The sequence below is a fragment of the Cervus canadensis genome, chromosome 20 (genome assembly GCF_019320065.1).
Source record: "Cervus canadensis isolate Bull #8, Minnesota chromosome 20, ASM1932006v1, whole genome shotgun sequence".
NCBI lineage: Eukaryota > Metazoa > Chordata > Mammalia > Artiodactyla > Cervidae > Cervus > Cervus canadensis.
Window position 1 is genome coordinate 20,617,815 of NC_057405.1, and position 14,614 is coordinate 20,632,428.

General features: G+C 38.5%; 1 protein-coding gene across 2 annotated transcripts in view; it reads left to right on the forward strand.

The window, feature by feature from the left end:
- Window positions 1-14,614, forward strand: part of ADGRB3 (adhesion G protein-coupled receptor B3) — an 851,399-nt gene that overhangs the window by 333,976 nt on the left and 502,809 nt on the right. For both annotated transcript variants that reach the window (XM_043439524.1, XM_043439523.1), the window contains one exon: window positions 2,478-2,642. In XM_043439524.1, coding sequence (XP_043295459.1) covers window positions 2,478-2,642 — 165 coding nt within the window. The remainder of the gene's footprint in view (window positions 1-2,477; window positions 2,643-14,614) is intronic.

The following is a 14,614-nucleotide window of genomic DNA, read 5'->3' on the forward strand; positions in this document are numbered from 1 at the left end:
TATTTCAAAATCTGATAGTAATATAATTTCCATATAGTATAGTCTTCATTTCATCTCGAGATAGAATAGAGATGAAATAGAAATATTACAGCTGGTGTCTAAAGAAGAAACTATAAAAACAGATTAATTTGATTTGTATATAGGTGTATTTTTCAAATGAACTAGATCGTTTTCAAATGAACTAGATCACTTTTCATACTTTACTGAAAATAAAAGTTTATATAATGAATTCCCATTAAAATGAAAATATTTAACCTTTATCCTAAATATTATGAAGAGGATTTATAAAATTTACAAAAAAATTGTGCCCTAATTTCCTACTAACTCAGTAGTATCATAAATAAAAATTATTGATAATTTTATGTTCTTTTCAAGTAAAAAACAAGTATTTTTGCTTTTTAAAAATGATGTGGAGGAGTCATGAAATTTTACCATGAAACAACAAAGACTTAAAAAGTAGGAAGTATGATTACTTTTCAGAGGATTCTAGCTTCATAATTTAACTAAGTCATCAAGATTAATTAACATTTCTATAAGATTTTAGAGAAAAACCTGCCAGTTTAGCACCTTTTTCTTCTGAAATTGTTCACTGCTTTTGGAACAATGTGATTTGATAGAAGGGAAAATGAACAGAACCAAAAATAAAAATACTATATAGCCTATTAACATCTTACACAGAAAATAAGGGAGAAATGCTGTTTTTTAAATGGAGATGCTTGGTAACTAAACATAAATGCAAAAATTGCATAAGGTATACATTTTAGATAACAAAATGTTTGTATATATTACTTTAAAATATTTTTCTGTAGTCATATATTCCTATATGTAAATATAGGTATTTATATATTTTCCCTTAAACTTTAAATATAGACTTACTATTTATTCTTATACCAATGGATACAAATTATTTTAGGTGTTTCTCAACTTAAATGGGAAAAATGCAAGCATCTTAATTTCTCTGACTCTTTCTTTTTCTATACAGTACTTTTGAAATATATTTGCCAGCTTGTTTCACAGTATCTTAAAGAATATTTCATTGAATATTACCTAAATTTGGCTATTTTTTCCAATATTTGAACACATTTTCACAAGTTGGGGCAAATAAATAGTATAAATAGAACAGACTGCCTCATAATTAAGGGTATTGTATCTGTGTTTTTAAAATAACAACTTGGTCAGCATATACATGCAGAAGATTCTAGACGTACTATATTTACTTTAACTCTTCTGTCACTTCTACTTGCCCTGACCAATGTTGAGGAGAAAATGAGCATCTTTATTTTTTTGGTCATATCTAATTACAGATTTCTACCCTCCCCCCCCCTCATGTCTATAGGTGTTATATCACGCATTTGCTCATGGACTTTCAAGAGTAAAATAGAGTTTCAACATCAAGACAGGAACTTTTGACCTGAAGCACACATTTTGCCTGGTTTGTTTTGATTTGTGTTATCCATGGAGTGGATATAATACATGTATTACCCATGGAGTGCTACTGCGTACTGCCCCAAATGTTAAAAACTCAGATGGAATCGGTGATTTGACAGTTCAAGGAAGGGACCTACACTTTGAACCCTAATGGACTTTTGGCAAAAGATATCAATATATATGTGAAGAGGTTATTATGGAGGAACACAAATTATGTTAGTATTTCCAATCAAGTTTGAATTCATCATAATGGCATATTTGAAGTACTGATGTATTGATAGTTATATGAAGCATATCTTAATTAAATCATTTGTTTTTTCAAGAAGTTTTACTTAGTATGATAATTACCAGTGTCATTTAGTTATTGGAGGAGGAAAGGTATCTTCTGGTTTCCTGGCTATTAGAAATAGCTCTTCATATTTGCCCGTCATTTTAAACCTAGGGAAAGAGGGGACTCTTAGGCAAATATAGTTTTTGAAATTTACCTCTTATTCAAAAAACAGTGACTTTAAACACCCACAGATTTTAAATGGCAAAAATACATTTTCTAAAATGTGAGATTAAAAATCTGTTTAAAATATGTACCTTCAATTCTCTGACACCATAAAATTTATTAATCAAAGTTATTAATCCTGAAACTTTCTAAATGTTGAAAAAATTAAGCTCACCCTCTCCATTTAAATTCAGCTTTAACTCCAAAAGGTTACTCTAAGCGATTTAGTTAGTTTTACACAGATGTGAAGTAACTCATGACTGATTTACCATGAGGGAGAGGGGTACATTTCCATTTAAAAAAATAAATAAATAAACTTTATGGCATAAGTAATTGTTCAAATACAAAGGTACATGCAAGTTTATATTATTTTAATGACTTTTGAGATAACTTACATTTTGTAGCAAATAAGAGTAATTCAATTGAGTTTTTAAAATACCTTCATACTTGTCTATTTGATGAGTTTTTTTTTCTTCTTCTTAATTATGTATTAAAAAAGTAATCTTTGACTTCGCGTCTCGGTTCCTGTTGTTGAAGCTTCTTTGCTTTATTGCAGTTCATGGAGTCTGGGAGGAGTGGTCTCCGTGGAGTCTGTGCTCATTCACCTGTGGTCGAGGCCAGAGAACCAGAACGCGCTCCTGCACCCCGCCCCAGTATGGGGGGAGGCCGTGCGAAGGGCCGGAGACGCATCATAAGCCTTGCAATATCGCCCTCTGCCCAGGTGAGCCTATCCTGCATTTGGTGAACTTTGTGTTTCAGATCTTTGTCTATGGTCCCCAGTATACCTAAGAGGTTTTTAAGAGTACAACCTTCATTTAGCCACATTGGAAAATGAGCCTTTTCCTTATTGATTCTTGCTTCAATAAAATCAGCTACCTTCCTTGAGTCTATTGTATGCAGTTGTGTATATTAATATCTCATTAACTATGAAGTATTAATACTGTGTACCAGGGGATACTCACCTTTATTGGATTTCTATAAATATGTGTACTAATGATTCCCACTAAGACTTTTACCCTATACATGGATTTCTCTCCTGGAAAAATTGTAAGACATCCCAAAGACTTGAATGGACTATTACTTCCATACTGTAACTAGAGAGTCTGGTGTAGAGATGGTCCTTCCATATGAGGATGATAGACATTTGCTAGAAAATCAGACTTTCTGCATTCACTGCTAGATATGCAAAATGGTTAGATCATAAGTGATGTATAATCTTGATGTGATTATGAGGACTATAAAATCTGTTCTTCAAGTGTATTTAATTTTTTTTCCTTTCCTTTAAAATGTTTCAATTCTGTTTTACCTTTTGATAATTTCCCCCATTGCTCCAGAGGAAAGTCTTTCTAATGCTGTTATTTAGGATGCTGAAACATTCACACATAAAACAGATTACCTACAAAATGAAAAAGACTGATCTCTAGCTTGAAGGGGTTTGCAATTTATGGCAGAAAATGAACACAAACAATGATAGAATCTCCCAGGAAAGCAAAGACACTTCTTAGAGGAAGAGACAGATATGCATGGCAAATGGCAAAGTCTAACAAAAATGCGCAGACCAGCATTAGTAAGCAGCATCTTCTATCTGAGAGAGTGTCTCACTGGCCCATGCAGTCACATATTCTCCATGCAATCAACAGCTGGGATCCCAGTAGTGAACTTCAAACATACTACTTAACTCACATTGAGTCCCATTTGCCCTCTAAATTCCCCAAGTTAATATCTTATCTTATAATTCAATGTTTTAAAGTTCTTCTGGAAATTTTAAGAATCTAAAACATCTGAAGACTATGAAAAACACTCAAAATGCAGAGAAGAAACAGTCATCTAACAAGCTTAATTGTTCCCTTTTAATTCAGACAAAGATTAAGGTTCCTATACTTGGGAGTATACATGTAAATATGTAGCAGTTATATTGAGTAATATACTTTTTTACTTTTAGAATTTTATGAATTCTATGAATTGCGAATATAACTATACAATTCAGTGTTCCGGTATTATGAATACTAAGGTGTCAAAAATCATGATTCCTTATTTTCAAAGCATTCCCAGAAAATCTATTAAGTTATTATTTCTATCTCTATGTAAACATACAGATAAGCACACCAGACATATGCATGTATATTTATGCTCTGCCTTTTTCTCAAAGATTTAATTTATGCAAATTTTAGAATAATTTTTTAACAACTGAGCTGTAATATTTATAGGTAGTCAGAGTTCACTCATTTTTCTATGGAATGTGAAAAAATAGACAACACTGGGAAGTAAAGAATAATAGCTAACTATGGAATCTCTTTTGATATATTGGTTTTTAATTAATTCTTTACCTCAGTTGATCCCCATAAGTACAAAGATAAAATGGCACTGATCAATAAAATGTTGTCAGCCAGGTTTCTCACAGTCCATTTTCCATAAATTCATCTAGACGTAAAAAGCTTAGATATGAATACATAGAGATGCTAAGTTGTTAGAATTCAGATAAGAAAATTCATTTTTCTAAGCTGATACAGTTATGACTTAGAAGTGTTCAGTCATAATTCCACAGATGGTAGTTTTGCCCCACTGGCTCCTCCGCAAGCATATACACTAAATATCACTCACGTAGTAACCATGTGTGTTTTCAAGCTAGTAGTGTTTTACCTATATTATACTATCACTGAAATCACTCTAACACCATTAGTTGGATATCTTAGATATAAGAAGAATTAGAACTAATTATCTTAAGGCTAATTTCAGGGAGCTTTACTGAATATAAAGCATTATTAACTATCAGTTAGATGTAAGACACTACTGAGAATAATGTAGAATCCCTGATCTCTAGAAATTTGCAATGTCTTCTGAGGATTTAGAAACATGCATGTGAAAAATGAAACTGAAAGTCGCTCAGTCGTATCTCACTCTTTGCCACCCCATGGACTATACAGTCCAGGGGATTCTCCAGGCCAGAATACTGGAGTGGTAGCCTTTCCCTTCTCCAGGGGATCTTCCCAACCCAGGGATTGAACCGAGGTCTCCTGAATTACAGGCGGATTCTTTGCCAGCTGAGCCACAGGGAAAGCCTATGCATCTGAAAAATAGAATGCAATTCTGAAAAACACAAATAAATGCTCTAGTCTCAATAAAAGGTAGTAATTTGAATATTAAGTGATTTCAACCTACAATTTTTATAGCCATCCTATCTTAGATTCCTAACATATCCTCTTAAAGAAAAAAACTATGAAAGGAAATGTGTCAGTGATGAAGAAAATGAACCAAACCTCATTTGGTTCTCCTTGGTTAGGCTGACATGGACTGTGGGGCAGAAGAAAGCAGGGGAAACATTCAAAACAAAAAATTGGGTCTCTGCTCACCACTTCTACAAGATTTGATCATGCAAGTTCTGATCATGGGCAGTGATGTTTTAGTGTAGGGTCATATGAGAACAGCCTCCCAGCTTTTAAGAAGCACATATTGCTCTGTATATTTCTGGCCCACTGCCCCCAACCAACACCAGTCACTGTTCAGACTTAGTATACACAAATCAGTGACCAATGGCTCAAACTAGGAAATACCAGACCTAACTTTTCCTTCCTTCCTTCTCTCCTTGTATGGCAAGGATGTAAGTGATTTATTTACCTTTGCTCAAAAGGAATGGGAGAAAGTAGGACATTGACTAAGCAAAGTATCAGATAAGAATAGGATGTCATGTATTATCAGTAGGGAATCAAGATTGCTGAGAGAAATATCAATAACCTCAGATATGCAGATGACACCACTCTTATGACAGAAAGAGAAGAACTAACGAGCCTCTTGATGAAAGTGAAAGCGAGAGTGAAAAAGTTGGCTTAAAGCTCAACATTCAGAAAACTAAGATCATGGCATCTGGTCCCATCACTTCATGGCAAATAGATGGGGAAACAGTGGAAACAGTGGCTGACTTTATTTTTTGTGCTCCAAAATCACTGTAGATGGTGACTGCAGCCATGAAATTAAAAGATGCTTGATCCTTGGAAGAAAAGCTATGACCAACCTAGACAGCATATTAAAAAGCAGAGACATTACTTTGCCAACAAATGTCCATCTAGTCAAAGCTATGGTTTTTCCAGTAGTCATGTATGGATGTGAGAGGTGAAGTATAAAGAAAGCTGAGCGCTGAAGAATTGATGCTTTTGAACTATGGTGTTGGAGAAGACTCTTCAGAATCCATTGGACTACAAGGAGATTCAACCAGACCATCCTAAAGGAAATAAGTCTTGGATATTCATTGGAAGGACTGATGCTAAAGCTGAAACTCCTATACTTTGGCCACCTGATGTGAAGAAGTGACTCATTGGAAAAGACCCTGATGCTGGGAAAGATTGAAAGTCGGAGGAGAAGGGGACGACAGAGGATGATGTGGTTGGATGGCATCACCGACCCTAGGGACATGAGTTTGTGTAAGCTCCGAGAGTTGGTGATGGAGAAGGAAGCCTGGCGTACTGCAGTCCATGGGGTCACAAAGAGTCAGACACAACTGAGCGACTGAACTGAGTTGATCAGAATTTGCATATTAAAACACATTTCATTATTTAGTGTGAACAACACTCATCTTTCCTACATAACATCCACTTCATTATGGGGATGATATGTGTTTCTTCCTGGTGGAGGACACAGTAACCCACTCCAGTATTCTTGCCTGAAGAAGATGGATAGAGGAACCTGGTGGGCTACAGTCCATAGAGTTGCAGAGTCAGACACAACTGACATGTGTTTCTTAGGGGCTTCCCAGGTGGTGCTAGTGGTAAAGAACCCACCTGCCAATGCAGGAGAGGTAAGAAACATAGGTTCGATCCCAGGGATAGGAAGATCTCCTGGATGAGGGCATGGCAACCCACTCCAGTATTATTGCCTGGATAATCCCCATAGACTGGGGAGCCTCTTTTCTCATCTTTAGTTCCAATCAAGTGTGATACTGTGGAAGGATGTATGTATGTATTTGTGTGTTCAGTGGTCTTTGTGATTTGTTTCTCTTACCTCACCATACCCAGAAAAAACCTGTGTTTTCTGTTTTCTCTGAATTTTCATTGCAGTCACTAATTGAGCATCAAGTTCCTAATGATATTAATTGATATATTTGACAACGAAGACATGCTCTTGTATTTCCACTTTAACTTTGTATCTGGTGGTATCCAATGAATGACTATTAAATGGATTCTTTCCACCTATACATATCCAAATTTCTAATGCTCATCCAGATGTTTTGTAGGACATTTCTGTTCTTATTTAATAATACATTAATGTGTTGTAGTGGAAAGATCTTTGGCTTTTGCAAACGAAAACATATTTGAATTTAGATACCACATTTTCACATCTGTGTTGCTCCTCTGGTATTAGTTTCTTCAGCAGCACATTGAGGACAGAATAGTAACACCATCTTCATGAGAAGGCCATATGAGATGCTCTAAGGGAGAGAACTTGGTAGTTAGCCAGCTAGCAAGTGCTATTAATAAATATTAGTATTATTACCACATCAGTGCGCTCCAGTGAGAGTCCATCAGGATGACACTTGTGGTTGAACAAGTTGGGTTTGTCACTCTCCATAGTGAGGGGAAATTAACATACGGAACTGCAAGGCATCTTAGTAAAAGGGTGGTATTGTTGTTTAGTCACTAAGTCGTGTCCAACTCTTTTGTGATCCCATAGACTGTAGACCACCAGGCTCCTCTGTCCATGGGATTTCCCAGGCAAGAGTACTGGAGTGGGTTACCATTTCATTCTCCAGGAGATCTTCCTGACCCAGGGATCAAACCCGAGTCTCCTGCATTGTCAGAGAGATTCTTTACTACTGAGCTACCAGGGAAGCCCAAGAGGGTGTTCAGCTCAGTTCAGTCGCTCAGTCGTGTCTGACTCTTTGCAACCCCATGAATCGCAGCACGCCAGGCCTCCCTGTCTATCACCAACTCCCGGAGTTTACTCAAACTCATGCCCATCGAGTCGGTGATGCCATCTAGCCATCTCATCCTCTGTCGTCCCCTTCTCCTCCTGCCCCCAATCCCTCCCAGAATCATGGTCTTTTCCAATGAGTCAACTCTTCACATGAGGTGGCCAAAGGATTGGAGTTTCAGCTTTAGCATCAGTCCTTCCAATGAACACCCAGGACTGATCTTCTTTAGGATGGACTGGTTGGATCTCCTTGCAGTCCAAGGGACTCTCAAGTCTTCTCCCACACCACAGTTCAAAAGCATCAATTCTTTGGCACTCAACTTTCTTCACAGTCCAACTCTCACGTCCATACATGACCAGTGGAAAAACCATAGCCTTGACCAGACGGACCTTTGTTGGCAAAGTAATGTCTCTGCTTTTTAATATGCTATCTAGTTTGTGAAATCACCCAGCACAAGCCCAAACCATTGATAAGTCTTTCCTAATACCCTGGTTCGAAATAGGAGGAGTATGTCAAGGCTGTATGTTGTCACCCTGCTTCCTTCCAAGGAGTAAACGTCTTTTAATTTCATGGCTGCAATCACCATCTGCAGTGATTTTGGAGCCCCCCAAAATAAAGTCTGACACTGTTTCCACTGTTTCCCCATCTATTACCCATGAAGTGATGGGACCAGATGCCATGATCTCAGTTTTCTGAATGTTGAGCTTTAAGCCAACTTTTTCACTCTCCTCTTTCACTTTCATCAAGAGGCTCTTTAGTTCCTCTTCACTTTCTGCCGTAAGGGTGGTGTCATCTGCATATCTGAGGTTATTGATATTTCTCCCGGCAATCTTGATTCCAGCTTGTGCTTCTTCCAGCCCAGCGTTTCTCATGATGTACTCTGCATATAAGTTAAATAAGCAGGGTGACGATATACAGCCTTGACATACTCCTTTTCCTATTTGGAACCAGGGTATTAGGAAAGACTTTTCAATGATTTGGGCTTGTGCTGGGTGATTTCACAGAAAGTTTATTGAAGTAGGACTTTGCTTCACATTTGATGGTGTCAGGGTGAGGTGGGCAACTCTAGGATTTAGTATCTTAGTAAATATCTAGGACAAGTGAAGATGGGCTGTTGTTGGTGTGTTACTCCTCTTAGCTGAGAGAGGAGAATGCAACATTGTGTGTTCCACTAGGACCTGTCTTTGTCCATGAAGTGGCTTTGATTTACCTCGTTTTGATCACGGTCTCAAAGTGATCTTGTCTGGTGTTCATGTGCTCTGTGATGGTTTTAAGTCCAACAAGAGATAATACAGCCTCACCATGACATCAAGGAGGCTGCCAATAGCACTGAAGTTTGGCTATGTTTGTCAGGCCCCTGCCTGGGTGTCCCCTAGACGGTGACCCTTCCTCCATGGTGACTTGATCACTTTAGATGTTTCTGTTTTTAGTGACTTTGATTAATATTCAGCTGGAGAAGATTGACAGACATTATGAAATGTTTGCATTTCCTAGGTAGGCCCTCCCTTAACATTGCAGATAGATGTGTATCTGCAAAATAAAATCTACCTTATCTTTTCCAAAATTAAATTATTTGAGGAAAATAAATGTTTCAGTGTTTACTTCAAAGTTTCAAGTTTCATCATAATTTCCTTTGTAGTTTTTGGCTTTATATTAATGGTAATAATTATTTCCCTTTGTCCAAAGTTGAAGACTGGAGGAACAAGTGATTCAAGTTTGGCCCTACTTGTTTCAGTTTTGACAATTCTCTTTCTGATATATATTTATGAAGTAAAGGACAAATAATATCAGAGATAGGCAGGGATAGATAATATGTGAATGACAGATGGGAGACTGAAATAAGGAATTATTTACAAGTTTTCATTTATATGTAAGAACTATGAATGAATGAATGTAATTATACGGTTCAGTGGTCTGGAATTCGCAAGACATGGATGAAGGTTTCATCCCAATCCTTAATTGTAAATATTTACTTAGGCAACTTCTTCCTCTTTTCTAATCCCCACTCTCATCTGTAAAACAGAGCCAGTATTCATTACCCTTCATATCTGAAGAATGTTCTATGATTAAAGTTAGGTTAAAGAATCTCAAAAAGTATAAAATAACACAAAGGTGAGGATATTTATCATGATTAAGATAAGAATGTTACTTGAAAAGCAAGGGATTTGGTGAAATAAACAGGATATTATGATAGTTTTTGAGCTTTGCTTCTTATGGACAGGCTTAACCAGATACTCAAAAGAGATTCTTTGGGCAGGATTTTTCTAAGGAGAAGTAGGTGTGTAAGTGTCAGTCTATGTGACTGAGCAGTCCTGCATTTGAGAAATCCATTCCTTAGGATCCAGAACCTTTCTAGAGAGATCTGATTTGGTTGTACTTTTCAGACACATTTGCAAACTCTTATAAACTCCAAGAAGAAGGAAAGACCCACCCGATGGTAGGTCCTGAGGAATAGAGCTGGACCCAAATGTCTGTTACCATGAGTACGAGGCTTCAGTCTCCTGTGGTGCTAGTATTTTGATTCTTCAGCATCTGTGAGAGGGTGACCTCCCACAGTCCCTCTGCAGGGAGCTTCTGGGGAGACAGTGAGTGGAAAGATTCTGAGACTTTGCCCTACCTGACTCAGAGGTCCCCGATCTCTCAGCGTGAGGATGTTATAATTTACAACACAAATGATACCTCATTAACCCAGTCTTTAATTAATTTTTATTTTATAATCTTAACCTTCTGGTCTATTATGTGGTGATTGTATTCATTTTGTGTCATTTCAGATTTTAAGCACTATTCTGGTGATCTTTTGGTGCTTAGCATATGAAATTTTTTAAAAAAATAATTGTGTCTGTCTTAATTCTGGATTGCTTTCTTTTACTATTTAATATTTTTCTCATTTAAACTTCATCTTAACTTACGTTTTTTTAGGCCGTAGTCTTACCGTGATAACTTGCTTCTATCCTTAATTTTAAGTTTTTAAAAGGGTATTTCATTTTGATGTCTCCTCTCTTGTCATTTATATAATAATGGCAGATAGGAAACATAAGTTTAGGCTCTTCAGCATATGGTTCTTCCATATTTTGGTCTTGTATTCCAAAGGAGTCTTTCCCATTTCCTGGGTAACTCTCAATTCAATAAAAATCAAGGCTCTCCAACTTTGCCATTCCTAAGTCAGATAGCCTAAAAGCCAGTTTTTCTCCCCCAACTCTTCCCTTTTGGTAACTTAATCAGCTGGCAATAATCAACCCAGAACAGTTGTTGAAATGATGGTTTTAGTGTTCAAAATACTCATGACTTTAACTTGTATTTATTGTTATCCAGCCAATTCTAGAGTGTCACTAGTTATTCTCAAGATGAGAAAATAGATTGAAGCATAGTATTTTCATTAAAATGTATCATAGTCACTAGGAACTATAATCAATATCCTTGAATAAATAATAATGGAAAAGAATATAATAAAGGATGTTATTCTGTGTATAAGTGAATCACTTTGCTGTAAGAAGAAATTAACACAACATTTAAATCAATTATGCTTCAATAAAAATTTTAAAGTTATAAAGTAAAATAAAATATATCATAGGAACTAACTTGTCCCCTGCATATCAGAGACAGATTTTTCTTCCAAGTGAACACAACTGCAGAAAGAAGCTTATATAACAAAGTAAAACCCAGGAATCTAACCATTTAGACATGGTAATTTTAATTTTTCTGCATCCAGAAAATGTCATCATGTGTCACATTCCTGAAAAAAACTTTGTGTCTGCAGAGTGGAGCTGTTTTATAAGGAAGTACTTATGTGAAGGTAGGACTGGCTGATCTTAGCATCTTTCCAGCTTTAAAATATGGCCTCCCATTCTCTATTCTTAGACACCTTTGTGCGATGGTTCATAAGTAATAGGCATTTGAAATTTTTAAATTGAAAAATGACACTGGAAAAGTCCAACTGCAAATGCTGATGATAGAAATGAAGAGAAAGTGAAAAGCCCAAGAAAATAGTGATTCTTCACAGAAGAAATTATGCCTTGTAATGTGATGTCAAATGGTGTTCCATGAAAGAAAAAAATATGAAGAAAAGAGGGAGGGAGGAAATAAAAGACAACTTTAAACAAAGTCTACTCAATGCAGGATTCCCTGGGTTATGTCTATAATGGCACTACAGATTCAACATGTTTCAGATAGACATTTTTATTTCAGGGCTATATGCTGCTGACCTGTTGAAACCCCCTCTAGCCCAGTTCAGTAACAGGTCCTACCGTTTACCCCTGTGTGGGCTGCAGTCTGGTCCGCTGACATCTGCCACATCCAATCCTGCCCCTCTGCAGCCCAGCCTGCACAGAGCCACAAAATAGAAGGGCTCAGATGTGAATGATGCCACATCTCTTTGCAACTGTAACGTCCTCTCGTGGCCTCTCAGCTTTTGGTCCTATACCCGCTGGACCCCCCCGCCAAGAACTGGCTTCTGTTGCCCTCAGGACCCACCTCCTGCTGTGTCCCCCCTTCATGAGCCCCAGACATATCTCTTGCCTGAAATGCACAAAGCCTTCCTGCCCTCAAGCCTGCCCTTGGGTGGAGCCTTCTGCAGAGCTCAAGTCTCTGGCTCCTCCTCGCGACTGGAACTCAGCTCTCCTGAGGTCGTTCTGCCTTCAGACCTCTTCCCACTGAGACTCTTGTTTCTCTTCTGTTTCCTTGTTTACCATCATCTGTCTGCACCACAGCCCCTCAGACTGTGGGTCCCAGGAGAGCAGAGCTTGGTGGGTCTTCATCAGCACAGTTGTCCATGAGTCTAGGAGAACCAGGCCAGTCACACTGTGGGTTCTCTGCATCAGGAGGGCATCTACAGCCTGCAAGACCAGTTTTGGAATGTTTGCATGCATGTGTGCGTGCTAAGTCACTTCGACCCCATGGACTCTAGCCTACCAGGCTCCTCTGTCCATGGGATTCTGCAGGCAAGAATACTGGAATAGGTTCCTATTTCCTTCTCCAGGGGGTCTTCCCCATCCAGGGATTGAACCCAGGCCTCTATGTCTCCTGCATTGGCAGGCGGATTTTGGACCACACGCACCACCTGGGAAGCCTGTTTTGGATTGTTTACATTTCCCCAAATCACCAGGAAGACTTTTCTGACAGAACGACAAGATGCTAATTAGCTTGCAATAGGCACAGATTTCGGAGAAGGAAATGGCAACCCACTCCAGTATTCGTGCCTGGAGAATCCTGTGGACAGGGGAGCCTGGTGGTCTGCTGTCCATGGGGTCACACAGGGTCGGACACAACTGAAGTGACTTAGCAGCAGCAGCAGCAGGCACAGATTTCTAGAAAGAAAGCTTTGAGGTTTTTTCACACTTGTGGGTGTGCAGAGTCTGGGGTTCTCCCTGTAAGTGTGTTAAGACAGTCCCATCTGAGTAAGTGAAGATGGGGTGGGGAGTGCTTTGATAGTCTCTTTGGTCTGAGCTCACCCGGGTGGAGAGCAAACCTAAATGCAGCTGGGAGAGGCAGCTTCAGCACTGCATTGGATTCTCCAGCAAGCATCGGATAAGAAGAAAAAAGTCTCTTCATGGCTTGTGGTTATGAAACAGAAACCTAAGGTGTATCATATGATAATTGGTTTTCATTTTAAGTATCTCAGCATTTATCCCTGAAGTGTAATGTACATGTCAGATTGGGAAATGCTTAAATGTCCAAAACAGAGCTCTTAATTTCCACCTCTCAAAAACCTCAACTTTTTTTTTAATTTAGTGAACTAACACGACCATTTCTGAAAGACATTTCTTCTTTTCTTCTTGGTTCAGATATTTTCATGATATTGTGATACTCTTTCCTTAAAAAAAAGTTTTGTTGGCGTATAGCTGATTTAGTTTATTTCAGGTGTACCACAAGTGATTCAGTTATATGTACGTACATACCAATATTTTTTCAGATTCTTCCCTCTTGTTGGTTATTACAGTTGTTGTTGTTTAGCCACTAAGTCATGCCCAACTCTTTAGTGACCCTGTGAACTGTAGCCTGCCAGGCTCCTCTGTCCATGGGATTTCCCAGGCAAGAATATTGAAGCAGGTTGCCATTTCCTACTCCAGGGCATCTTCCTGAGCCAGAGAACTAACCCACATTGTGTCTCGTGTCTCCTGTATTGGCAGACAGATTCTATACCTCTGCGCCACCAGGGAAGTATAGTTCCCTTTGCTATACAGTAGGTCCTTCTTGCTTATCTGTCTTATATATAACAGTGTGTATATCTTAATCCCAAACTCCTAATTTATCCCCCCACCCTTGTTGTTCAGTTGCTCAGTCGTGTCCGACTCTTTGCGACCCCATGAATCCCAGCATGCCAGGCCTCCCTGTCCATCACCAACTCCTGGAGTTTACTCAAACTCACACCCATCAAGTTGGTGATGCCATCCAGCCATCTCATCCTCTGTTCTCCCCTTCTCCTCCTGCCTTCAATCTTTCCCAGCATCAGGGTCTTCTCCAATGAGTCAGTTCTTTGCATCAGGTGGCCAAAGTATTGGAGTTTCAACTTCAGCATCAGTCCTTCCAATGAACACCCAGGACTGATCTCCTCTAGGATGGACTGGTTGGGTCTCCTTGCAGTCCAAGGGACTCTCAAGAGTCTTCTCCAACACCACAGTTCAAAAGCATCAATTCTTCGGCGCTCAGCTTTCTTTATAGTCTAGTTCTCACATCCATACATGACTACTGGAAAACCATAGCTTTGACTATATGGACCTTTGTCGGCAAAGTCATGTCTCTGCTTTTTAACACACTGACTAGATTTGTCATTGCTTTTCTTCCAAGAAGTTCAT